We start from the raw sequence: 27608 nt of genomic DNA, 5'->3' as shown, positions 1-27608 counted from the left end.
ATCAATTGAAGGTTTACTGAAAATTTCTGATATAGAAAATTTGAAATGGCATGAATGAACTGGATGTTACAACAGGTCAATATGCTGTAAAGTATGGCACTCATTTTAATTTGGAGACCTATTTTTGTAGATAGTTTATATGGATATAATCAGAAAACTAGGACAACAATTGGATGAAACATTTGCAATGTCCTCCTGAAAAATATATAGGCAAAAGAAGTTCATGACATCGTCCACAAGAAACTTATCATAAAAATAACTTTGAACATAATTGAAAAGTTCATAAGAAAGAAGCAACATTAGACGCATATTATCTTAATTTCTGTGACACAAAATCTAGCTATTGCATCCAGTGTGGTTGCTTTATCTACATATTGTGCTAAACATATCAATATAACACTGTCTATGTACCATGATAGTTGTAGACAGCACATGCACCAGGTCCTTGGCTATCCTATTGGCTGAAAAAATAAAGGTAGCGGCCTAGGATCACCAAATTAAGGTTCTACAGCAGCAATATCTCTGGATTCTGATTCTTTAGAGCTTTTAAATGCATTGAGTTGGGTCGTTGTCATCATCTCCTTGCTTTTTCCCCATAGCACGCTGTATAAGCCCAGGATGATAAACACAGCTCCTAACATGCTATTGCATGTGCATACAATGAATTAATATAAAAACAGACAAAATTTTCGTTAACGGTAAAATTGAGTAGGTATTTATTCAAACCTTCCCACATGTAGCTTCTCATCTAGCATCAGTGAGCCAGCAATGGCGACTACAACAAGCAATAATGGGTAAAAAGAAGATATAAACAATGCTCCCCTTCTGCGTGCAACCCAGGTCATTAGTGCAACCATCAACCCAGAGCCTACCACTCCCTGTAATATAACCACTAGTTACATCTCAGAAACATCTGCTTAAAATCAGCATGTGATGGGGACCATATTAGAATGAGATTTTGGTTTTTATATTAATATTTGTTCTCAAATATTAGAGCACAACATATCAACTTAATCTTGCTTTTCATAATTCGAATATAAATGCTTCCTTAATAAAATTAAAAATTATATATAAGCATTTCATACAGTTAACGAATGTGTATAATTTATTTGAAAAACTTATGCTAATATATGTATAGATATGATAAGTTCGATGAATTGCTTAGTTGAAATAGTGTTGGGGTATACACAATGCTATGTCAAGTAATATATATGAATTATTTGCTTTGAAGAAGCCATTGAAGAGGGGTCTGACCACAAAATCTTTATTCCTCTAGTGATCCGCATTCCTTAAATTTTAAAACATAGCATTAACTTAACATAATCGATATGTTTAAATTGCTTATTTTCATTCTTTGTGCATGTGAACCTATCTCATCTATACTATTTATAAGCAAACATGTATTCTTCAACTCTATCTCATACTTTAAAACTAATGCAACATCTTGCATGAATAACCTTATTCAGGATTAAAATTTTGAAATTTCTCATGAAGTGTAGGCATAAACAACCTTCTACTTTTCACCTAAGAATCAATACGTTTTATAATGTTTTATGTTAGTAAATACCTATTTACTTGTATTACCTTACAAATTAATAATATTTGAAGGAAGGATCTTACAGTATAAACAACAGTGACAAGTCTGATATTCCAACCAAGCTTCCATGCAGACCAATCCCTTTCAGTGCAAAGGGCATATACAACTGATTGGATGGACGCACAAATGGACATAAGAGCAGTAGCAGAGTAAGATGGATATACCATACTCAACTTAGCCTGTTAAGATACAAAAGACAAAAAGGAAAAATAAAAATGGTCTTTCTAAGTGGGTAAAGGGTAATTTTAGTGTTTAAAGATTAAAATTAATCTCAAAACAAGATCACCTGAAGTATCATCCAGATTGCCATAGACACAGCACTGGCAACACCTAAAAATCCGCCCAATGCTTGATTGCCAGAAGACGACTGCTGTGAAACTGTCATGTCATGATGATGATGATGCAGCAAGTTGATGTTTGTTGACCATATATTCATCTCTACTCCTTTGTAAAATGTGAGAATCATTGCACCACCTATGCTTAATATCGTGCCCAACACCTTAGCTTTTCCTACATTTGTTCTAATTGCCAAACTCTCCATCCTAAAAATAAGATTGTCATAACTTAGGCTTTATTTCTTAGTAAGCACTAAGACAAACTTGTACGTGAAGCCAATATTTAATAAAATTAAAATCTTGATATCAAAAATTAAAAATTTTTAAAAAACATTAACAAAGTCACTAAAGTTGCATCCAAACAATAGAGTTTTTATTCCAAAATCTACAAGTTCTTTTATTTTGAAACCCAATAGGGGAAAATTAACATAGAAATTTTAGTAAACTCTTACACCTTTAAAATACGTTTACATGGTTAACAAAAATCCTTACATATGTAGTGTGAAGAACTTTTTCTTGATTAAGGAAACTCATCCATATATAGTGTCAAAAACTTTTTCCTTTATTTCCTTCCCCTCATAGAGACACGACATCCTCATTGTATTCCACAATAACAGACAAAAACACACATTAAGGTCGGAGATTGACTTTGATATCGTTTGTAACAATTCATTCCCCCCCATGTATATATTATTCGTCCTAAGCTTAACATGCCATTACAACTTAAAATTATGTCTACAAGGTTGAGAGAAATCCATGTATATATACTTTTCCTCTTATTTGATGTAGGATATCGAATTATATCAAAAGGGAAAAATGTTGAAGTTTTTAATACTAGTTTTTAGTATTCGATTAATATTTATTTATTTTGGATATGACCAAGTAATCAATCTATGATAATTGCAAATATGTTTTTACACATCATCTCCAAGATATCAAAGATTTAGTCATTGCAATATAGACTCTCCTTATGGTTATGGGAATTAGTGTTACAACCATGATTCATTCTTCTTATGGTTACATTTGGTTGACAAGATATGATGAAATAAAATATGTATACCCTACAATATCATATCTCATTGGATAGAAAATGCATATCATTAGATATTATATCTAATACACATAATATTTTAAGATATCATATCAAATGAGATATGTTATGTTATATTTATATTTAGTTTATAAAACAAACAAAATAAAAGATGTATTATTTTTCAATATTTAAAATAAATATTATATTGAATTCTAACATTTTCTATTTAAAAAAATAAAAAAATTGCTTCCATTTAACAATATTCATGATTAAAATATTTAAACTTTATAAATAATTTTTTTATATTATGTTATTTAATATATATATATATATATATATATATATATATCCTATATGATACACATATTAATATTATTTTATAATATATTTTTTAGTTCTTCTTTTTAAAACTATAAATTTAATTTTATAATAAAAATTTGTATTTTACAAAATAAGTAATAAAAATTGATAAAAGAAAATAAACTTAAGATACATGAGATATGTATATTCTATCTCTTAGCTTAAGATTAACATATTCAATACAAAAAAAATGATGGATAATACATTCTACCACTTATTTTATCTCATATTTGGTTAAACATCAAATAAGATTAGTAATGAAATAACTTATCCTATTCCATAATTACCCAAACATGAGATATGATATTTTATTTCATTTCTTATTGTATACCATACTATATCCAACCAACCAGACATAGCCTATGATAAATATTAGGGAGAGCCCTTTATTGAGAAATGGATTTAATTGATTCCTCAAATCAATAATAATTTTTATACTAGATTTTGATGGATGAAGGATTAGGCCAGTTATTATTCTTCTCAATCTAATACTAGCTGTAGGTGGTCTTAATTTTTTCCCTATCTTATTGATCCATAACCAATTTTTCTTGGCACAACTGTATAGTAATTTTTCTTTCATTCATAACCAATTTCTCATTCCCATAACAAGTGTTGTCTATATATATATATATATATATATATATATGATGAAGAAAGGGAAGAGATGGAAAGGGAAGTAAAGACAAGGAAAAAGTATATTTCATACATAGATGACTTAGGCTCTTGGTCAAAACATTTGCCTTCCCATCAAACTACAAGTGGTTGAGGTTGTTGCCTATGAATGTATGTACTTATTAAGTCATTATTGATTTTGCTTATAAAAAGCACACTAATCTTCTTTTAAGTAATATGTAAAAATTAGTTCAAATTAATTATGCTAATTTTTAAAATTTTAAATAAAAACATGAAAGAATATTTGTTAGAACAAAGAAAAAAAGAAAAGAAAATACCTTAAGATAATAGCCATAACAAATGTCATAGCAGGAATAAGATTACTCATTGCTGCTACAAATGTTGCAGATGTTAAAGCCAAACTCTCAGCATATAAATTGTGGCTTAATGATCCTCTGAAAAGTAAAATAATAAATTGTAAGTAATGTTTTTATACATCCCAAGCAGTAAAATATAATAAATTAAAGAATACTCTGGTATGGAAATTATTATTCTATGCTTGATTGCCATAAGAAAGAGATCATAGTAAAAGAGATAGCCACTCTATATGTTATCATTATTTAAATTTTATTTGATATCTAGAATCATTCTTTAGATTTAGAAGAAGTTTCATAATATATATATAGGCAAATTGAGCATATGCATGTAAATTATTATTTCTTACCCAAATATGCCTAAGAAGAAACTTAGAATGAAAATCCTTCTTGTCAATTTCGGTCTACTCTTCCTGTTAAAGAAAAATAAATAAAAAATATATCAGAAATAGAATACATATCCATCACCCAAAATTGTGATGATCCTGAGAATTTTTAATTCTAACCTCTTAGGTCTTACTTTTAATTTATAAATATGTTGCTCTTGGTCCTTTTGAAGACATCCAGTAAGTTATAACCATTCTAAAGGAAGAGGGAAATAAAAACTTTAAAGTAAATTTAAATTTATGAACCCTGATGAAAAATGTTAAAATAAAGAAAAACATTAAAATATATATATAATAAAAGTTAATTACCATTCTAATATTAGAGCAAGGGGAACCATTGAAGCGGCAGCAAACATCATTCGATAGGCGACCATAATCTTCACGCTCATGCCATCATTCGTAGCCAATTTATAGAAAATATTTATTCCACCAAATGCGATCTGAATTATCACCATTACCATGACTGGTTTCAGCCCTTCCAAAAGGTTACTGAACGTCCCGGCCATGCAATATCTCAACACTGGGTACTTGTGTATTGCAAGAGCTTTAGATAGTTGGGTTGTCTATAACTGAAGCCAAATGACTCTATTTATAGACGGAGACTCTTTGTTTAGAGTGGTGGAACAGAACATGGAATCACTCATGCTGCTTGTGGACTAGATATAGACATGGCACAATAAAGTATTGAGTAGCTGACATGGAGTGAAGTGGAGAGTTATATATTTTGATATTTCGGAGAACATTCCAAATTGTTAGATTATAGGGAATCAACCCAGATGCTTTAGGATTTGCTTCATCACTCCTTCCCTCACATGTAACACAGATGTGTTCAATTGAGTAAGATAAGTGACACATGTTGAAGTCCTTACTAGTCACGCCACCAATTACGAAATCATGAAAGGCAATCACTTTGGCCTCTGAAGTTACTTAGAACATGCCTTCGTTTCAGACGGCAATAACCACACTTTCATGGGTTGGATTGCCAATTCGATTACGGGCCTTAGAGGTGACAAAAAGGAGGTGGGCAAAAAAGAAGGAGAAAAAGCGGTTTGATGTTAGGAAATTATTAAATGAACCTAGCCCATCAAGTGAAGGTGGCTTCAAATTTCCAATCTCCTTTTAGACCTAATTGCATCATATGCCCACGTGCTATTGTGGAACTTCTTTGGGCGTAACGTTGCTTGATGGAGAGATGGGTAGGATGGTAGGTCCAAATAGCTTTGTTTGGTGGGAGACATGGGCAGGGGGAGTAGGTCCAATATGCAATGGAGTACCCAATCCATTTTGATCTTGTGCTTTCTAACATAAACCCATAAAATTGGTTTTATTTATTTATTTGTTTATTTGTTTTTGTATATATGGTGGGACATTGTCAAATAATTTTTTATTAAATTGTCTAGTATTTTGAATTACCGCCAAATTCCCCCAACTAGTATTAATGAATCACACTAATGAGAAAAGTATAACCATCATATAAGACCCTTCTTTCAATGAATAAAACGCTTCATTTGAATGTGAAGCAAACCCAACCTTGTAGCAGTAGTCACCTATTCACTCACAACTCCCTCTCAAATCCATTCTTTGAATGTCAAATGCTGCCAACATCCTAGCGCCTATTCACTCGCACCGTTAAAAACCACACCATTCTTATGGTAGTCAGTCAAATACATTGTTGTCAGCGAGGACAAAAAAGAGCCCGACCATCAGGTTGGGCTGGGGGGCCACTTCACTAGCCAAGAATGCATTTGAACTCTTTCGGGTCTTTCAACTGCACCTACCTTTTAGATCACTACCAGCGCCTGAATAAAGGAGGCTTCTGTACATCCTTGGACCTATCTATCACCCAAATACAATACTAATGCAGCACTCAGGTTTATAACACAAGACCACTATAACTATGGGAGATAAAAACTAAAAATTTTGGTCAGTTCTCCATAGCTGGCTGGTCTCTTTCCATTAATTCTCTCTTGCTCAATTCTATTAACTTGAGCTAATTAAGCCTTTGGAATACTCACCCCAACTACATTTATGGTTCTATTTTTGTAGGCCCTCAAACCTCGCATCCCGAGGGCTGAACCCATCAATTTTGGCTTTTTCATTAGGGAACCCAAGAAAAAAAGTTGGTATCTTAATGGTCCTTATAGTCCACCACCAATGCTCTAGGTCATTTCTTGATGAATTGCATCCTCCCCCCCTTCTCTGTCTTAAATACCTTTCTGGGTAACCAAACAAATGTGAAAACCATCTACCAGTCAGTCCTTGCCATCAACTAGCTATTGTTAGCCCTGCTCCCGAATCCAAAAATGAGTTCAGCCTCCTTGCATCATCTTTCTAATCTTGGTAATTGAAGACAACTATGAAAATAGCACATAAGATGTTATCCCAAACTAAACCCCTAGAAGCCACTTCATTACCAAGATGCATGGCAAGATGTGACACGACAAACTCACATAATGTGCAATCCCTACTTAACCACAAAAAGCTAAAATGAATTTTTGACACTTGAGAATAGATTTTTCCTTTTTCCTTTAATTTTATTTTTGTGGTTTACCAAAAATAGATTGACAAATATTCCTTGTTTTATTTTTTTTTTGGGTGATGTGAGAAGGTAGAATTTGGTCCAAGGCATCTTGACGATTATCATGAACAAGGCTTGTCATTGATAAAGTAACAATGACTTATGAGCAGGTTCTTCATACGCTTCCAAATGCCTAAGAATCTCTTTCCTTGGATCATCTTCTAAACTTGAAATTGAGAAGAATCCAGAAAAGTAAAAGCATAGGGTAGGTTAAAAGAATACTACAAAGAAAGGAGAGTCATCCACCACCTTCCTCCTTTCTCCCCACCTTTATTATTGCTGCGCTTTTTCTACTTAAACCTCTCTATCAACTTTCTTTTTTACAAAGTTTCCATCAACTCTCTTAGGATTGTCCCACACGCCACTGTTGTGGGTTTTCATTGGTCCAAGATTTTTAATTTCCATGATGAATAAGAGGAAATTAACTTATTTCGGGAAAGCACAGACACATCTGAAAAGAAATATTAAGTTGATATGTGACTTCAAGGAGCATCTTTAACCTTCTAAAGTCTTCAAACTTGAAAAACTTTATAGAAATATCATCATTTTGATCATGAGACTTTACAAATTTTTTAATTACACTTTCTTTTTTTGTAATGAACTATCTAATAAAATGTTATCTTATATGATGAACTTATTTCAATCACTGAAAACTAAAGTTTTTTGACAGTGCAATTGTTGAGTTATTGTAACATAGATTTCTGTTGGTCCCTTCTATGGTAAATTAATTAATCTCTTTCAACAAAATTTTGAGCCAAATTGCATCCTAATTAGCACTGAAAATCAGTGATTTTCCATATATTAAACCAGGTTTTGGAAAAGATTTTGAGTGCAAATGATATAATTTTCAACTTTAAAATATGCTTAGACCATATTCGACTAACAAGATTATTTAGTGAAGATTGCAGCAAAAAAAAAAAAAAAGAGTAAGAAGCATAAGTAAATGAAGTTTCCAAGGATGTCAAAGTCCCGGGAATGTGGGGGAATGAGAGAAGAAACTTAGAGATGCAAAGCAAAGTTGAAAAGGGAAGAACAATGAATGTATCAAAATTGGAGAACTAAATTTGATAATTGGAAATGAAAGGGAGTTTAAATCCATTTCGATTCATCATGACTTGTATTGGAAATTGCCATGCCCAATCCAACAGAAGGACCGACACAAAAATTTCAGCAGGAAAAAGCAACCTTTGTCAAAATGCATTTTGATTCAGGCAGGTTAAGGGGAAACTCAAATGAATACAGGATTCAATATGGATTCCGGACAGAAGAAAAGAGCTTTGTCAGAATGCATTCTGATAGAAGACTATGCAGTTTGATAAACAATTTGAGACACGAAGGAACTGTTGAGAAATTCGACACCAAGGCGCAGAGGTATTGAAATCATCCATGTGAAATTTCGATACACCTCTAATGCAATGAACACTGCAAAATTCAAGCCCAACACCCTTTGTCAAAATCAACCTGATACAAGCAAAGGGGTATCAAATTTTCGATACATGACTGTAACATGAAGCTCTTGGTCCCTTCTTTCGAAATCCTTTTCAACATAAATTTGACAGATCAACTATAGCTAAGACAAACACAAAAGGAATTGATATTTAATCTTATACATTCCGATACATGAAGCAATCCATTCCCACAGACAAGGTAGAGGAGTTTAAAAAGCTACCAAAAGTTTTAAGACTTTGTTAAAATTGAATTCAATACAATTCCATACACAAGGTAAAGGGCATTACAAAGGTGCAGAAAGGATAAGCCTTTGTCAAAATCCAATTCAACACAACAAACGATGTATTGAATTTTTTATATGATCTGTGCAATTCAGAATTTCATTCTAAGACTTACCCCATTCAGTTCTTTAGCATATTTTAGGTATTTCAATTATGCTTTTAGGTGATTGAAATTAATGCCTAGACTGGGGGGTGTGATATAGTGATACAAAGAGAGATAGAGAGAGAGAGGGAGAGAAACATCTTGTGTTATTTTGAATTTTCTCAATGGGATCAATCAAGATTCAGTTTAATTTAATGCATGACATTAATATGAACATGAATGACTAAACCCTCTCATTGGAGATGTAGCGATAAAGGTGGAAGAACTAGGAGAATGGAAGAACAAAGAAAAGGTGACATCTTTTGATGGTAACCAAATTTTAATCTTTATTATTCATGTGCAAGTTAAGTTATTTGCTAGTTTATCCCTATAAGAGATACATAGGATTCATGTTAGGGTTCATTGATGTGTAAAGGTTATGATCAATGAATTGCCCAATGAGTGTGATCTTATATGATTAACAACTAAGGAATGCTTGTGATGCTATAAATTTTGGGAAAAGAATGAAAAGGTAAAAATTGTAATCACACTAATAAATAGGAATGTGATGTCCCACATTGGATAGGGGAAAAAGTTTCTAACACTATATAAGTATGAACTCTTCTTAATCATATAGACGCGTTTTAAAGCCGTGAGGACCCTTTGGATCCAAAGCGGACAATATCTACACGATTGGGTGTGGGTCATTATAGAATGGTATCAGAATCAATCATCGACCCTGGTGTGGGGGTTTGTTTAGCTTTGTGAAGGGTGTCTATTTATTTGAGCCCATAATCCTATAAGACATAATGAGGACATTGTGTTTGCATGGTGGGGTGATTGTGATATCCCACATCAAATTGGGGAGAAAATTTCTGGCACTATATAAGTATGAACTCTTAACTATGTAGATGAGTTTTAAAGTCGTAAAGACCTCTTTGGGTCCAAAGTAGACTATCTACACAATTGGGTGCGGGTTGTTATAGGAAAGGAGCTAGAAGCACCAAAACCAAAGGATGATGATAAAGCTAAACAAAAAAATGATTCAATTATTCAATACCCAATTCAATCTAATTTAATAGAAACGAAACCAAGTATGAAAGAAGAGAAATGGTTGAAGCCCAAAGGAGAAGATGTGAATTAAAGTCACCTCCCTTCCCTTTAGCATTCAAAAACCCAAGATTAATGAACAAATTTCTGACATCATTGAAGTGCTAATAGTTAAGGTGAATAAGTACCTAGCTTAGACATGATCAAGCATGAACCAACTTATGCGAAGTTTTTGAAGGATCTTTCCACACTCAAAAGGAAGATGAATATCAATACAAAGGCTTTCCTAACAACATAGGTGAGTATGATAATAGAAAATAAGGCCATGGTAAAGTATAAAGATCCTAGCCACCACACTATCTTTTTGCAAATTGGACATTCTTAAGTGGAGTAGGCATTGCTTAACTCGAGAGCAAGTAATAACCTCTTGCCTCACTCTATTTATCAGAAATTGGGAATGAGAAAACTAAAAACCGCAGCTATCACTTTATCTATGGCTAATAGATCCATCAAGGTACCTAGAGGATTGCTAGAGGAAATGTTAGTACAAGTGGCTAAGTTTTACTACCAATTCAGTTACAAAACCTTTGAGAAAAAAAGGCAATTTCAGTTCCAATTATTTTGGGATGACAATTCTTAGCTACTACCAATGCACCCCTTAATTTCTAGAACAAAGCGATGCAATTTTCATTTGGGAACATGACCTTGGAGCTGAATGTGTTTCACCTATGCAAGAAACTAGTTAATTATGAAGAGTTTAAACCTAAAGAGGTATGCTTGAATGACACTTTAGTTCAAGAACATGTTGATCAACTCATGTAGAGTGAGTTGGAGGAACAAGTAGCTAACTTTCCAATGGGAGAAGATTATGTGCATGCCCTTGAAAAGGAAGGTATGTTGAAGGAAAATGCTTGTTGGAATAAGAATGAAGTTTTAATTATTGATAATATTGGAAGAGAAAATAATAAGCAAGAAGAATTAGAAATATTTTTAGAGAAGCGACAAATAAACTACACAACAACTGCTTCAATCCAAAATGCTTTAGACATTTTTGCCATTTTCAACTTATTATGGGCAATATTAAGATTAGCTCTAATTTTTCTTTTAACTACTCCATATTTTGTTATGGAGAATGTAAAATCGCTAAGGGCCAATTACTACCATGGTTTTCACAATCTTTGTCAAATTCTTTTGATGTGAATTCATTTTTTTTCCTTAAAAAAATACACTTTAGTTTTTCTACTAAAATCATCAATAAAAAGTAAATAAATATTTATTCTTACTAAGAGAATTTGAATGAATTGGGTTGCTTACACCCACATGAAAAAACTCTAGAGACTTCTTTACTCTTGTAGTTGTTTCATTAAAAACTTTTTCAGACATGTTTTTGAAGTAAGAATCATTCACATAATCAATGGGGTTGATCTATACAGAGTAATCTTTCCACCTTTTTTTTTCTTGCTCAATAATTTCAATCTTTTAAAATAAAAATGTTCAAATCTTAACTGTCAAATCCAAGAGGAATCATTGATACAAGATTTAGTCATTTTACAACAATTATTTTGAATATTCTACAAAATCAATCTATTTATTATCATGACCATATTTGCAATCAATTGATATATTTATCTTTTATTGAGCAACTTAGATTTTTCATGTGGCTCCTCGTAGCCTTTTTCCACAACCTCCCATGCATCTTGTGAGCCAACCAATGCGTTCATCATAATACTTCAGTTTTTCTTGTGACTCTCATACCAATTTCTTGAAGTCTAGTCTCACTATGGAGGTACATGAAGATCACCACTGTACATTCATTTTTCCAAGAAGAACACACCAATTACTTTTACTAAAGAAGGTAAAGCAAAAGCAAGAGTCAAACTAAGAGCTAAAAGTATGTATACCATAAGTTAAGATCTACTGACAATCATTTAAGAGGAAAGAAAAGATGCATAGAATGAGACAAAAAAAAAAAAAAAAAAACTTCTAATAAAAAAATATAAAAATCTTGTAGGACGCAACTACTTAAATATAGAAACTAAATTAATCACTCTAAAAATACATTCTAATTGACTTTTAGAATCCAAATGAAATTCCAATTTTTGAAAACTTTCTAAAATCAGGTTTATTTTCCAACTTTAAGAATATACAACATAATTCACCTTTGAAGTTCTCTATTTGAAACTTCTTGTGATTTTTCAATTGTGCCGCAATATTGAACCTACAAAAGCATACATTGTTTTCCACATCCCGAAGCCAAAAGCCAATTTCAATGTGGACAGTGAGTAGTAAATGGTACATACTAGTGATATAACCTAAATAACATGTGTGTGCTGATTCCACTCTAAGAAAGAACTCAATTTATTGAGGCTCGAAAATAATTCTTTTCAAAGTTTATATCAAACTAAAGACTACCAGATTCATTTGCTGATAAAATATATATATATATATATATATATATATATATATATATATATATATATAGGTGTCTTTATATGCCCTAGACTTATTGATAATTCATTCACATTTATCTAAGCACCTCTGACCCCTCTTGAAATAAATATTTCAAACCAATAGTTTTATCAATACGTTCATGAGTATACTGTAATCCTTAGGATGTGATAAAGACCATCAAGAGTGATGGAACAGAACTAATTATGATGTATAATCATTGTATTTCTTTTGCCCTCTTCACTATGTACTTTTGGTCTAAATACTTTCCCAATAATGTTCCTTTAGGTTACGTCATCCATACATAAAACTTGTGTTTCATAATGTACTGAAATATCGCATAGGTAAAATATAGGATTAAATGTGATGATAGACAAGAATTCACATAGTAAGGAAGTATTATTTGTTTACGTACCTTCTTATCTGATCGTCAAGCACATCTAGTATAAAAAAAATCTTATGATATACTTTTATGTCATGAGCTTTATATGTGTCTATATCCAACACCATATAAATTTTAGTCTAATTGCTTCAAGCTTCTAACTTGTGTAAGATTGGAGTGTGTGTCATGGTGAAACCCCAAGATAATTGACTTGATGGAATTTGAACTAAAGTTAGATTGTTGGAAGATATCTTAAATTCATATTTAGTATATATTCTTTTTAGTGAAGAATATTGTATAGAATTTTTTCTATGTTAATAAGTTTTTGCAATACTAGATACCCTTGTATAATGAGGAAAGAGATTAAAATATGTTTATTAATATTCTAAGTCATGAGAGATCAAAAGTTACAAGATCAAGATAGACATATAAAGCCTATATTGAGTAGATAGAAATGTAAAGAATAGTGAAAACACCTAATAGAATGAGAGCTTGTCATTTAAGGTTTAGAAAATTGAAGTACAAAAACATGAAATTGTTTCAAGAAGCATGAGTTGTATCTATTTTACCGTTCTTGTATAATTTCTTTATAGTATAGTGAATTGATGATCTTTCATTCATAGATATATTTATAATTGATCCTATAACTTGTTGAAAAGCATCTCAAATTTCTAATTGGTATATATTCCTTTTTTTATAACAAATATTGTGTCAAATATTTCATAAATTGATATATTAATTATATATTTGATGATTTTCTTATAGAATAGGAAAAGTTATTAGAAATCTTTATAAATATTTTAAATTGTGAGGAAAAAACACATTATGAGATGAAGATAAATTTGTAAAGACTATACGTTTAAGAGCTTAATATTGTATCTTTTTTTGTCCCTTGTCATATTTTCTATGGTATTGTAGAGTAGTTTTCTTCCATCCATTGATGTAGACATAGTTGACAAAATCGCATTAAAATCTCATATATATTTAGGTGTGGATTATTTAATCTTTGTGTTCTTTTTTTAATATGTTAGTATTAAAGCTTATGTTTTTACAACCATAGGTACCAAAGTTGGTGGTTCAAGGTGTGTATACAAGAAATGGGAACACATAGGATATTTTATTGTATATAATTTTTCATCCTATTTTCATTTACTCTCATTTGTGGATGTAGGTATAGTTGATCAAATTGCATTAAAACGTCATATATCTTTGTGTATGAATTATTTTATTTTTATTTTCTTTTTTCTAATATGTTCACACTAAATCTTTTGTTTACACAAGGTGTATGAGAGTCTCCGCTGGTATACCTTACCTTTACCCGTAAATGATTTCATGATCAATAGATTATTGTATCAACTTATGGTGTCATAACTTCTGGTGCACAATTGAGAGATTTCTAAAAGTGGCCTACGCAGTAGTGGAGTACAGTACGAAAGAGGAACCCATTGAAATTGAGCATTTGTAGACTTTCTTGAGGTCTGAAAAGGCACTTTGGGCGTCTAAAAGTTTCCTCCAAACCCCACCTTGGTTTAGATGAGCTTGACTTGCCAATTGTATTACGGGAACCTTGCCCATCAGCCCATTGGCTAGCCTCATGCATACTAGTGGAGGAACTAGCTAGATTAATGCATGATTAGGAAGTTTCACTGGTCGTGGATTGGCTTAGTGGATGATAGCTTTTAATTTTGTGCTTTTTAACACGCGTAAAGAAAAAGCCGCCCTGTGCCATGAATATAATTTTTCAAAATATCAATTATTTGAAGATAAAAATAGGAAGACGATGGAAAAAGTTAATATTAGGTCACTAGCATCATATACCCATATGCTAATGGACAAAATTCATGAGGAAGTTCCATCACTAATTGCCTTCCTTACTGAGAAGAGACATGGGCAGTAGGGCGCGTCTAATATGCCAAAAACTACAAACTTTAGTTACGAAGCGCCTCAGTATATTTTACATACTGCTGGAACCCAAAAGTTTGCCTTTTCAATAGTGTACTATGTAAAATTTGATCATTGTGCTTCAATTAGGGCACTTGCATTAAGGGAAAGATAACCCAAAAGATAAGAATTAATTTTCACTAAATACAATTTACAGATGATTGGACAAATCAAGAAAAGAAGATAACTTAAATATGATATATCCAATTAATCAGAGCTCTAACATGTTGATTTCTTAATTTTTTCTTGAAAGCTTAAACTCATTGGATGAGGGATATGTTAGAACATAACGTAAATATATTGTAGGCCAAAATCCGAAGAGCTTAAGTTTTTAAGTGAAACCGAACTTTTTTCTCAAACTTTTTGAAATTCAAATTAATTTTACAAGGCTGGAGTTTACAACTAATTAAATAGATTGCTAGAGAATAGCTAACAATTCTGCTGCCTAAAAACTAGGAGACTTATTCAAACTCAGCTAACAACCTAACTCCTAAAAATGATTATAAAAAAAAATAAAAAATAAAAAATTAAATTCTAAACAATAATCTTAAAAAACAACAACTAACTCCTAGACTCTAATAGAATTCTATTTATTATTTAAATGAAATAACAATATTTGAATAGCAGAAAATATCTTCTAGATTTCCTACACTCCCTCTCAAGGGTGCATAAATGTTTGTCATGCCCAACTTGTCTATGTTTGTCTTAAAGTTGACTTTCGACAATCCTTTGGTCAAGACATTAGCTACTTGGCTTTTGGTTGGACATAAGTCATGCAAATCTCTCCTTGCTCAATCTTCTCTTTAATGAAGTGACCATCAACCTCGACATGCTTTGTTCTATCATGGTGAACTAGATTATGCAAGATGCTAACCATGGTCTTGTTATCACAGTACATCATAGCGATCTTCAATTCTTTCAAAACCCTTTTGATCCACAAGATTTCGCACATTCCATGAGCTACTGTTCTGAATTTTGCCTCTATGCTACTCCTTGCCACCACATTTTTCTTTTTATTCTTCCAAGTGACTAAAAATTTCCCCAAACAAATGAACAATATCTAGATGTGGATTGCCTATCTTCTACTAAACTAGTCAAGTTCATATCTATATATGCTTCGATTCTTCTTTCATCATTCTTCCCAAAGTAAATTCCATTTCTAGGAGTTCCTTTTAAGTACTTTAGAATTCTATATGCAACCTCTAAGTGAGCTTCATGAGGTGAATGCATATATTGACTAACAATACAAACGGAAAAAGCAATATTAAGTCATGTGTGTGAACGATATATTAACTTCCCTACCAATCGTTGGAAGCTTCCCTTATCGATTGGATCTCCTTTGTCTATCACTCCTAGCTTCTGATTTGAGTCCATTGGGGTTTCACAAGGTTTACATCCAAGCATTCTGGTCTCCTTCAATAGGTCAAGCGCGTACTTCTTTTGTGACATCAAAATGCCATTGTTATTTCTAGCAACTTCATTCCCAAAAAATACCTCAAGAATCAGAGATATTTGACTTTCTTTTGCAAGAATCTTCTTTAGTGCCTCCATTTCAGCTACATCATCACCTATTAGAATCATGTCATCTACACACACTATCAGAATTGTTACATTTCCATCTTTTGATCTAAGTCTTTGTAGAACACTATGTGATTCGATTGGCTTTGCAAGAAGGTACATCGTTTTAGAACTTTGGAAAGTCTATCAAATCACACTCTAGGAGACTAATTAAGACTAAGCAGTCTATAGAGAGCCTTCTTAAACCTGCACACTAGGTTTGCGTTTTTTCCTTTGAAACCAGAGGTAGAACCATATACACTTCTTCCTCTAAATCCCCATTTAAGAATTTATTTTTAATGTCTAGCTACTATAATGACAAATCCAAATTGGCTAGTAATGAGAAAAAAATGAAGATAGTGTTCAACTTTGTGACAAGTGCAAAGGTCTCCAAGGAGTCTATGCCATAGGTTGGAGTGAAACCTTTTGCCATGAGACGCGCCTTATATAGATCAATCGAACCATCAGACTTATACTTGATTGTAAACACCTATCTACACCCCCACAGACCTCTTTTCACTCAGCAAATCTTCTAGTTCCCATGTTCCATTTTGATTCAAAGCTCATGTTTCTTCAAAGACAGCATTCTTCCATTCTAGGATAGTCAGAACCTCTTGGATATTCTTTAGAACACTATCATAGGAAAGGTGAGAAGTAAAAACATGAAATGAAGGTGACAATCGGTGAAGTGAAACAAAATCGAAAATAGGATGGGAAGCACAACTTCTAACTCCTTTTCGAAGTGCAATCGGAAGATTCAAATCACTAGTTTTTTTAAAATCAAATTTACCTAGGTTTGAGACAACCAACAGTTCCGTTGTTTAAAGTGTCGTAAGTGTGAGGGCTGTTGGGACGTCATTTGTTTGTTTGGCCCTGGTGCCTAGGCTAGAGCCTGCGCGGCCCCCAGAGTGGCCTCCCCAGGATTCGAACTTGGGTCCATGCCTTAAGGACCTTTAGTGTGCCCTCCTGGTACCATCTGGGCTACTAGCGCAGATGGTACCAGGAGGGCACACTAAAGGTCCTTAAGGCATGGACCCAAGTTCGAATCCTGGGGAGGCCACTCTGGGCGCCGCGCAGGCTCTAGCCTAGGCACCAGGGCCAAACAAACAAATGACGTCCCAACAAAAACGTCGGCCTTTTTTGCTCTGGTGCCCGGGGTTCGCCACCAGGGTGGGCCGGACAGCGCAGAGTCTTATGAGGGGCCATTTGTTTATTTGGCCCTTGGGGTGACGTCCCCAGGATTCGAACTCAAGACCAAGCCTTAAGGTGCTTGAGTGTGCCCTCCTGGTACCATCTGCGCTAGTAGCGCAGATGGTACCAGGAGGGCACACTCAAGCACCTTAAGGCTTGGTCTTGAGTTCGAATCCTGGGGACGTCACCCCAAGGGCCAAATAAACAAATGGCCCCATAAGCCTCTGCGCTGCTGGCCCATTCCGGCTGTGATGCCCCTGACTGGCACAGTTCAGTGGTATGGTTGGCACCAGAGCAAAAAAGGCCGACGTTTATGTTGGGACGTCATTTGTTTGTTTGGCCCTGGTCAGCCGTACCACCGGGACTAGCCGGAATGGGCCGGACCAGGGTGGCCTCCCCAGGATTCGAACCCAAGTCCAAGACTTAAGGACGTTGAGGTTGCCCTCCTGGTAGCATCTGTGCTGCAGCAGCACAGATGGTACCAGGAGGGCAACCTCAACGTCCTTAAGTCTTGGACTTGGGTTCGAATCCTGGGGAGGCCACCCTGGTCCGGCCCATTCCGGCTAGTCCCGGTGGTACGGCTGACCAGGGCCAAACAAACAAATGACGTCCCAACAAGGGCATCTACTTCTTCATGCCTCCTAGAGCAGGCACGAAGCTCGGTTGATTGTTGAGGTTTGTGTTGCTTCCGTTGGTGATTCGTTATCACCCACTGAGATGGGATGTGTTGGAATTATCAGAAATTGCTCATATATTTTTCCATATGTTTCTGTACAGAGACGAGGATGGTTATATATCAATACAAAGAGAAAAAATAGAAGCTAAATTAGGCTATACACAAATTACGCCTATTATAATAGTTGACCCTTAACAGAAGGGATTCTAACAAATCTGGCTACAATATTTTTAATCACGGACAGCTCACGCCAACAGGAACTATTGGCAAGGATGGTGGTTGTAGTTGTATACTAATGGGCAGAACTAGTGGTTGAGTGGACAGAACTAGTGGCTGAACAAAATTGGGCATTTGTGGGTTTTTTTCTAGAGTTTCTGGTAGAACTGAAATGGGTAGAATTGGTGGCTGAACAAAACTAGGCATTTGTGGGTTATTTTTTGGTGTTTCTAGCATAACTAAAATGGGCAGAACCGGAAATGGTGGTGTTGTTTGATCCTCATTTTCATTCTTTCCCTGAAGCGAAGATTGGGTGAAATATGGATGGTTTTCAAAAAAGGTTACATCCATGGGCACATAAAATTTATGAGAAACAGGATCATAACACTTGTAACCACGTTGTGAAGGAGCATACCCAAGAAAAATACATGTATGAGCACAAGGTTCTAATTTACTTTTGTGGGGTTCATGAGCATGTACAAACGCCGTGCATCCGAAGATTTGTGCAAAGTCGTGATTCAGGAAAAGACTCAAGAAAAACATTGATTGGGATTTTGAAATTTAAAACTTTGGAAGACATTCCATTTATAAGTTGAGAAGCTGTAAGAATGGCATCAACCCAAAAAATTTTCTTTACTCCCGAACATCAATGATTGAGCTACTTTTAATAGATGCCTATCTTTCCATTCAACAATCCCATTTTGTTGTGGAGTATTGACACAAGTGCTTTGACGGACAATCCCTTTTTCAAGGAAAAAATCTCTAAGGATAGTATTAAAATATTCTGTCATTATCAGTTTGAAATATATTCACAGAGGTTTGAAATTGGTTTTGAATCATAAAGTAAATTCTTTTAAGGATTTGGGCAGCTTCAAATTTCTCTTTTAATAAATAAACCTAACCAGCTTTGGAGTAATCATCAACAAAGGTTATGAACAATGTTTTCAGAACCGGTCAAAGTTGTTGCCTCTTATCACACCAGTCATGGTTGTCTTAGCCATCATTAGACATTACTCAGATCAAGTATCCAAGCTCTGATTCCATGAAACCGAACTAGTTTCTCAACTTTTTGAAATTCAAATTAATTACAAGGTTGGAGATTACAACTAATTAAATAGATAGCTAGAGAATAATTAACAATCTTTCTGCCTAGAAACTAGGAGACTTATTCAAAGTCAGCTAAAAACCTGACTCCTAAAAAACAGGATAAAAAAATTTAAATTTAAACTCTAAATAATAATTTTTAAAAATAACAACTAACTCCTAGAAGTTGATATATAATCAGATTTATTATTTAAACAAAACAACAATATTTGAATAGCAGAAAATATCTCCCAGATTTCCCACATCAAGAAAATTGGATAGGAACCAAATTGCTTTTGAGGGTTTAGCATATATATCCCACTCTGTAAACACATTTTAAGCCCTTATACCAAGAAACCCTTAGGTTTGTACCCATATTCTTGACTCAAGCATTGTATTCAAGATTTGATGATGTTTTCTCTTCGTCATTGAAATTCTTGCATTATTTCCTAGCATTTGTGATTCACGATTCCAAGACTTTGTACCAATGGTAGAACCTCATAACACCATAGGAGTTAGTTTGAGAAATTTAGCTTAATAGAAACAAGGCTAATGCATCAATTGATCAAGAATTGAATCATCCTAAGAGTAGGTTTTGTTTGAGAGGCCATATCTATTTGATTAATAACTTTGTGAGGAAGGTACGAACATGGTTATGTCACCATAGACAATAAATGCAGGATCAATGTGGAAAACAAAATCGATAGTAAGAAGACCTCAAATTTGAAGATCAAGGTTGAACTTTGAGAAATTCTCCCAGTTAAATCTAAAGGAGACACAAGTGACCTCAAATTTGAAGATCAAGGTTGAACTTTGAAGAATTCTCTCAGTTAAATCTAAAGGAGACACAAGTGGTCTTGCTTAAAACCCAGACAACTAGATAGTGAATCAAGAGAGTTCATCTTCTTCAAACAAGATCTTAAAAATAAAATGCATAAAAGAAGACATAACTAAATTTGAAATTTAAACTTTATTTGAAACGACTTACAAACTTTGAATTTGAAGATTAAACTTACAAACTTTGAATTTGAAGATTACAAAGGAGAACTTTGAAGAGAGGTTCTCAAAGCTGAACTCATTACAAGGCTTTGTTTTCACAATAGGGGGGTTTTTCTTTCTAAAGTTTTTCTCTCTATTGTACCTAAGATTTGATTAGTAAAATTATTTTTTTGTTGAATGCTTTTATAGTCTTTCAAGGTTACTATTCTTCCTTCAATATCCTTTGGTCCTATTGTTTTGAAAGGAGAAGCAACTATTTCACTGTTTTGAGTTGTTATTTTTATTTCTTTTAAAGGAGGATGATTTGAAATAACAGTTTTGTTTGGTGTAGTTTTCCAAGTTTATCCTTTCTGAAACATATCAACTTCCCTAAATGGAAATTCAATATTGTTGTTTGAAGCATAGATTTCAAAGCACGTAAACATGGGAATATCTATTCTATTCCTTTCCATGTATGTGTACCAATCATCTCTAAAGGTTTCTCTAGTTTGAGTTGTAAGGGCTTTAGAGAAAAAACCATTTTCTCTTTTGATCATGTTTTGAAAGTTTAACCTCTTTCCTTAGATAATCCTTATCTATTTCAAAAGGTTCTAGACTATCTATCATCAAGCATCATTTGAGAGTCTATTGGAGAAGTTGGAGGTGACTCCTAGGTAACATACCTAGGTTAAGGAATGTTAGGAGTAAAGTCAACATCTTCTAATTTGAGAGAAGCTTTTTCGGGTTTGTACTCAAAAGAGGGTCGAAGAGAAGAAGAAATTCTACTACTTGGAGTAGAAATTCTATTGTTTGATCCTTCTCTTTTGGAAAAATATAATCTAACATTTCCTTTATCATCTTGCATGATAGGATTCCCAAGGAATTTTTTCAGGAATCATGGTTGAGGAATGTTCCTCATTGGATTGGAATAGAAAGGTTTTCCCTTTTGGAGATGTTAGTTAACATTTTGCATTTACTGATGTGGTCATCGCCTGATAATATATCATGTATACTATAAGGATATTCTTGGCTCTAGGGCCCATGTCATAACCTTTGGTTTGAACGTTTAGGGTTAAAGGTGAATAGACATATCATCTATACAATTTAGCTCTAAGTTTGGAAAATAATTGAAATAAACAAGGTCATGTGTCATGTTTGATTCTATAACTCCTAGCAAGGAGTCATCAAAGTTGTTGTGTCTTACATCTCTGAGGCAAACACAAATTGGTTTGTTTAACCAAATTCGGGTTTAAGGTTTGACTGCTACTTGGATAATTTTAAACGAGTCATTTCTTATGGGTTCTATATCTTTTGAACTAAGAAGTTCAATAGTTTCAGTTTCTAATCACAATATGGATATATCAATAGTTATATTTTACGAATATATAAAAAAATATCGATGAAAATTTTGACAAAAATTATAGTGAAATGAAAATCGATTGAAACTCATAAATGTTAAAAAAAAAAACACTTAAAAGAAAAATTATAAAAACAATAATACGTGTATTGAAATTATTATAACGAAGAAATTAATATATGTATAATAAACTTATAACCTTAAACCAATAAACTCGATAAATAATAATATGATGAATTTGAAACACATTAATTTAAGATGATAATATATTTAATTCGGATGTAAAAGAAATGATAATTTTTTTTTAATTAAAAATATTTATAATTTTATTTATAAATTTATATTTGGCTTATAAGAGGATATATATATACATAAAGGCAATCCCGCATTGGCAACACAAAGAACACAAACGCCTATTTATTAGATGAAGCGCGCGTAAAGCTACAGTTCTTTCGTATGCGGGTTGTCAGTTGGGGCTGGGCTCTGCACTTCCACAATAAGGTTTTGTTGTGGGCTCCTGCTACTTGCATAACAAATGCAAGAAAAATAAGTGGGGAGATGTGATGAATAATGGTGGGTACGGGTGGTCCTTTTCTTTTTTTCTTTTTCTTTTTTTCTTTTTTTGTTTTTTTTATTTAGAGTGGGGTGGGGGGTTCAAGGTTAGGAAAGGAAAGTGTAATTGCTGTCCTAAATAATACCATTGGAAGTAACCATGTCCAAATGAAATAAAACTGAATTCCTTCTTATAATTGAGGGTTTTTTTTTTTTTTTTTTTTGTGGTCTAAAAAGTTGTAGTTTTACATTTGCAAAGATTTTGGTTAAAATTTTGTAAGTGATTTTCTACATATGTTTCATGTCTCTTATTATAGCTTGAGTTTATTTATATATTTATTATTATTATTTTTTTGAGTTTTTGTTATTTGTGGTTAATTAAATTGATCTTGAATTAATGTGCAATTAAAAGAAATTGAAAAATATTAAAATTAGAGAAAAGAAGCTTGGACTTTCCATTCAAAAATACTTTCGAGTTTTTTTCCATTTAAACAATTTACCTTACAATTATGATATATGTTTGAATATTCACCGAATAAAGCATCAGCATTTCATGTACGGATACTAATATCCAACCAAGTCAATAACCAACATACATCACCACAAAACCATGCACCCTATTAATCTATAGCGCCCTCATGAAGTAGCTGGGATCACCAAATTAATCTTCTACAGCAACAGTCTTCAGCTCCTTGCTTTTGCCCCATAACACCACGTATAAGCCGACAATGATGAACACGGCTCCTAGCAGACTATTGCACATATACACCATGAATTAATACAAAAGCAGAGATAACATTTTCTTTTAAGGTAAAATGGAATAAGTATCAAACCTTCCCAAGTGTAGCTTCTCGTCTAGCATCAACGAACCAGCTAGGGCCACAACAATAAGCAATAAGGGGTGGAAAGAAGCTATATATAATGCTCCCCTTCTCCGGGCAACCCAGGCCATTAGTGCAACCATCAACCCAGAGGCTACAACTCCCTGCAAACCAAACTCCTAGTCAAATCTTAGAATTTTAAAATAGTGTTGTATCTTCATTCCTAAAATTTTGAAAGATGACATCAATTTAACATAAATGATATGTAATATCTCATATTGAATAAGGGAAAAAGTTTTTAACACTGTATAAGTTTAAACTCCTCTTACCTTTGTAAACACTTTTTAAAACTGTGAAGACCCTTTTGAGCCTAGAGCAGACAATAACTATACAGTTGGGTGCGAGTTTTTATAAATGGTATCAAAGCCAATCTTCGATCTCGATGTAGGGATTTGTTTAGCCCCGTATGGGGTATTTGTCTGTTTGGCCCCGCAATCCCATTAGACACAATGAGGATGTTGTGTCTGCATGAGGGTGTTCATGATATCTCATATCGGATAGGAGAGGTGATTATATAAGTATGAGTTCCTCTTAACTCTGTACACGTATTTTAAAGCCGTGAGGACCCCTTTAGGCCCAGAGCGAACAATATCTACAAGATTTGGTGCAGGTTGTTACATGATATTGCTTATTCTTATTCACCATGCATGTGAGCCTATCTCATATATACTATTTATTAGAAAAAAACCATTCTTCTAACTCCATCTCAAACTTTAAAAATAGTGCAACATCTATAAACTGCTGTAGAGATAAGGTTAACAACAATATACTTTTAACATACGGATAATGTTATCTTAGCAAGTCCTTCTTATAAATTCATGATATTTGAAGGAAGCATCTTACACCATAAACAACCGTGAGAAGTCTGACATTCCAACCAAGCTTCCATGCAGACCAATGCCTTTCAGTGCAAAGGGCATATACAACTGATTGGATGGATGCACAAAGAGACATAAGAGCAGTAGCAGAGTAAGGTGGATATTCCATACTCAGCTTTGCCTGTCAGGATAAAAAAGACAGAAGAAAAATTCAATCTGAGTTAAAATATCCTAATAGAAGCAAGTAGCAACCGAATGTTACGTCCAAACAAATCCCATATCTTTCATGGTTGGACAAGCCCAAGTGGTGATTGTAGACAAGTCTGTCTTTTTTTGGAAGCAAGAACAAAGCAAAGTGGCCTGTCATGAAGAAAAAATGGCTGGTACTTTGTGGGAATCCAACAAAATATATAGTTAAGCGGTTGCAAAGTTTGCCAAAACGAACCTCCTCAGTCATTAAAGCGAGCACAGATTAGTTCTTCTGCTGAAGGAACTGTCTGAGTGTTTCAAGGTGAAGGTTTTGCAATAATTTAGTGTTTAAAATTTAAATTAATCTCAAGACAAGGTCACCTGAAGTATCATCCAGACTGCCATAGACACAGCACTAGCCACACCTAGAAATCCACCCAGTGCTTGATTTCTAGAAGACTGCTCTGACATGTCATGATGATCTTGATGTAGCAAATTGATGTTTGTAGACCATAGCTTGATCTCTCTTCCCTTGTAAAAGGTGAGAACCATTGCACCAGCTATGCTCAATATAGTGCCCAACACCTTAGCTTTTCCTATATTTGTTTTAATTGACAGACTCTCCATCCTAAAAAAATAAGGCTTTATTTATAGGTAAGTAAAGAAAATTTGTATGTAAATGCAATATTTAATAAAATTAAAATCCTAATACCAAAAATTCAGAAAAAAAAAAAAGAAACAAATTAAAAAGCATCAATGTGGGGTAAGTTAATTGATTGAAAAATGGAAAGGTACCTAAAGTTACATCAACATAAAAGAGTCTTATACATAAATTTTAATGATTGTACCTTAATATAATAGCCATAACAAATGTCATAGCAGGGATAAGATTCGTCATTGCTGCTACAAATGTTGCAGATGTTAAAGCCAAACTCTCACCATATAAATTTTGGCTTAATGATCCTCTGAAAAGAGAAGTTAAATAATAAATTGTAATAATTATTGTCATACATCCCAAGTAGTAAAACAGAATAAAACAATACTCCAAGATGATTCTTTGAAGAACTACCCAAATATGCTTAAGAAGAAACCAAGAAAGAAAATCCTTTTTGTCAATTTGGGTCTACTATTCCTGTTAAGAAAAATAAATCCAAATATTTAGAAACATAATATATATAGATCACCCAAAATGAAAACTATTAAATAAAAACAATAAAAGTTAATTACCATTCTCCTATTAGGGCGAGAGGAACCATTGAAACTGCAGCAAACAGCATTCGATAAGCTATCATGATCTTCACGATCATGCCATCTTTGGTAGCTAATTTGTAAAGAATATTTACTCCTCCAATTGCTATCTCAAACACTGCCATTGCCATGACCGGTTTCAGCCATTCCAACAGTTGCTCCAACTTCCCAACCATGAATACCTCCTCACCTGTTACGAGCTTAGATGGTTGGGATGTGTACCACTGAAACCAAATGATAGAGACAAAGGCAAAGTTAGAAAAAGGAGAGTAAAGGAGACAAGCTGACATGGAAACCAAATGACATATATTTATAGGCAGAGGCAAAGTTAGGAAAAGGAGAGTAAAGGAGAGTGGGTGGCATGGGATATTTTAGAGAAAATTCGAAATTATCCGATTAGAGGTAATCAAAACCCAGATGCATTATGATTTGCTACATGCAGACGTCTCCAATTGCGTTAAGATAAGTGAAAATTTATGATTTGCTACGTAAAATAATATATATAATGTAAAATATGCACACTTACAATAATTCATAGTCTAACAAATAATAAAAAATATTTATATTATAGTTTTAACATAATATTTCATTTTAGATAATATTTTATTCATATTTGTGTTTATAATATTTATATTTCTTTGATCTTATAGAATCCACAAGGTCTTTAATTTGATTTTATTCCTTTTATGTTTTCAACCTTTTTGAAAACAATTTTCACTTTTTCTTAAGTAAATTTTGAATACACCAAATTGTGATTCACTTTTTCTATTTTTGTATCTCAATTACTAGAAAATAAAAATGGAACCATAACATCCAAATCTCTTTTCAACCATAATTTTGTTTTCTTTGAAAGTAAAATTAAAAAAAGTCAACACACAATATCCAAAGTTTTATACCATGATATTAAAAACAAACCTTTTACTTTAAAGAGTTTAATCATCGTCATCATCATAAAAAACAAACCTTTTACTCTGAAAAGTTTAATCATCATCATCATAAAAGTCTAAAAAATCATCATCATCATATAAGTTGCAAAAATCGTAAAAATTTTAATTTTTTATATTTTAAACTATGAAACTTTATAGTATCCTAGTAAGCAATTAAAAAAAATTTGTTTTTAAATGCCACAGCTCTCATGTGTAATTAAAAAATTTAAAATAATAAGTTATTAGAATTAATTTTCAAATTTTAAAATAGGGGAAAAAAAAAAGAAATATTATTTTTCTTAATAAAACTAATTTTACTATATATTTTAAAGAATTTAATTGTAAGAAATGTGTAAAGTGCTTAACAAGATTTGCGTAATTATATTTTTTTAATAATATATCTTATTATATAAAATGTTAATTATATTTATTTTCACTATTTTTTCGTTAGTGAAAACCCAAAATCAAACAAGAATTTGCATCATTTTTTAAAAACACTTTTTCATTTTTCTTAATCAAATGCACTTTCAAGAAAAGAAAAAATCGAAAACAGAAAATAGTTTTTAGAAATTGAAAACTAGAAAAACGTTTTCTAAAGCTAAGGGAACCAAAAATTTTGTATTTTGAGAAACAAATTATTATTTATGTGAGATTATTTCTTTCAATTTGTTCTTATTTTCAACTAATCTCTTGTCAACGGTGATACAATCATAGAAATTGGGAAACTTATGTTTTGGGCCGGCCATTAGGACTAACTGGGTTTTTGAAACCCAAGAATTGCAAATTTAAGATTCTCCCATTTATGTGCAAAATAATATAATTTTTGTGCACTTTGTGTTGAGTAGCCTTTTTATACCCATTTTGCCCTCACCCAGTCTCCATGTCAGCATTCACGTTGCTGGGAAGGTTTAAGAAAGAAAAAAAAAAAAGGAAATCTTATGTTTTGATTACATTTCTATCTCTCTTCACTTACTACTTGAACCCGAGAACCATCTGAAATTTCTCACTTTCTCAAAAATTCTTCCTCT

General features: G+C 33.0%; 2 protein-coding genes across 2 annotated transcripts; both read right to left on the bottom strand.

Moving 5' to 3' along the window:
* Positions 1 to 229: 229 nt before the first annotated feature.
* On the bottom strand, positions 230 to 5346 carry LOC100250500 (WAT1-related protein At1g68170). Its single transcript, XM_002277111.4, has 7 exons — positions 5007 to 5346; positions 4662 to 4724; positions 4276 to 4392; positions 1884 to 2139; positions 1621 to 1776; positions 727 to 878; positions 230 to 642 (listed from the first exon to the last, which is right to left on the bottom strand). Exons 1-7 carry the CDS (start codon positions 5201 to 5203, stop codon positions 498 to 500), a joined length of 1086 nt encoding a protein of 361 aa, XP_002277147.1. The 5' UTR covers positions 5204 to 5346; the 3' UTR covers positions 230 to 497.
* Positions 5347 to 22993: 17647 nt separating this feature from the next.
* On the bottom strand, positions 22994 to 25913 carry LOC100267684 (WAT1-related protein At1g68170). The gene is made up of 7 exons (XM_010651126.3): positions 25634 to 25913; positions 25476 to 25538; positions 25255 to 25371; positions 24788 to 25034; positions 24243 to 24398; positions 23352 to 23503; positions 22994 to 23270 (listed from the first exon to the last, which is right to left on the bottom strand). The coding sequence occupies exons 1-7, from the start codon at positions 25828 to 25830 to the stop codon at positions 23180 to 23182; spliced, it is 1023 nt and encodes a 340-aa protein (XP_010649428.1). The 5' UTR covers positions 25831 to 25913; the 3' UTR covers positions 22994 to 23179.
* Between the last annotated feature and the right edge of the window lie 1695 nt (positions 25914 to 27608).

This window comes from Vitis vinifera, chromosome 4 (assembly GCF_030704535.1).
Source record: "Vitis vinifera cultivar Pinot Noir 40024 chromosome 4, ASM3070453v1".
NCBI lineage: Eukaryota > Viridiplantae > Streptophyta > Magnoliopsida > Vitales > Vitaceae > Vitis > Vitis vinifera.
This window is presented reverse-complemented; position numbering and strand designations above follow the sequence as displayed.

Coding starts and splice junctions, on each gene's coding strand:
- LOC100250500 (XM_002277111.4), bottom strand. CDS start 5,203: ATGGCCGGGACGTTCAGTAACCTTTTGGAAGGGCTGAAACCAGTCATG. Junction 4,725..5,006: donor CTTGCTCTAATATTAGAATG/GTAATTAACTTT, acceptor TTTCTTTAACAG/GAAGAGTAGACCGAAATTGA. Junction 879..1,620: donor TTGTCACTGTTGTTTATACT/GTAAGATCCTTC, acceptor GTTATATTACAG/GGAGTGGTAGGCTCTGGGTT.
- LOC100267684 (XM_010651126.3), bottom strand. CDS start 25,830: ATGGTTGGGAAGTTGGAGCAACTGTTGGAATGGCTGAAACCGGTCATG. Junction 24,399..24,787: donor CAGTCTGGATGATACTTCAG/GTGACCTTGTCT, acceptor TTATCCTGACAG/GCAAAGCTGAGTATGGAATA. Junction 23,504..24,242: donor TTCTCACGGTTGTTTATGGT/GTAAGATGCTTC, acceptor TTTGGTTTGCAG/GGAGTTGTAGCCTCTGGGTT.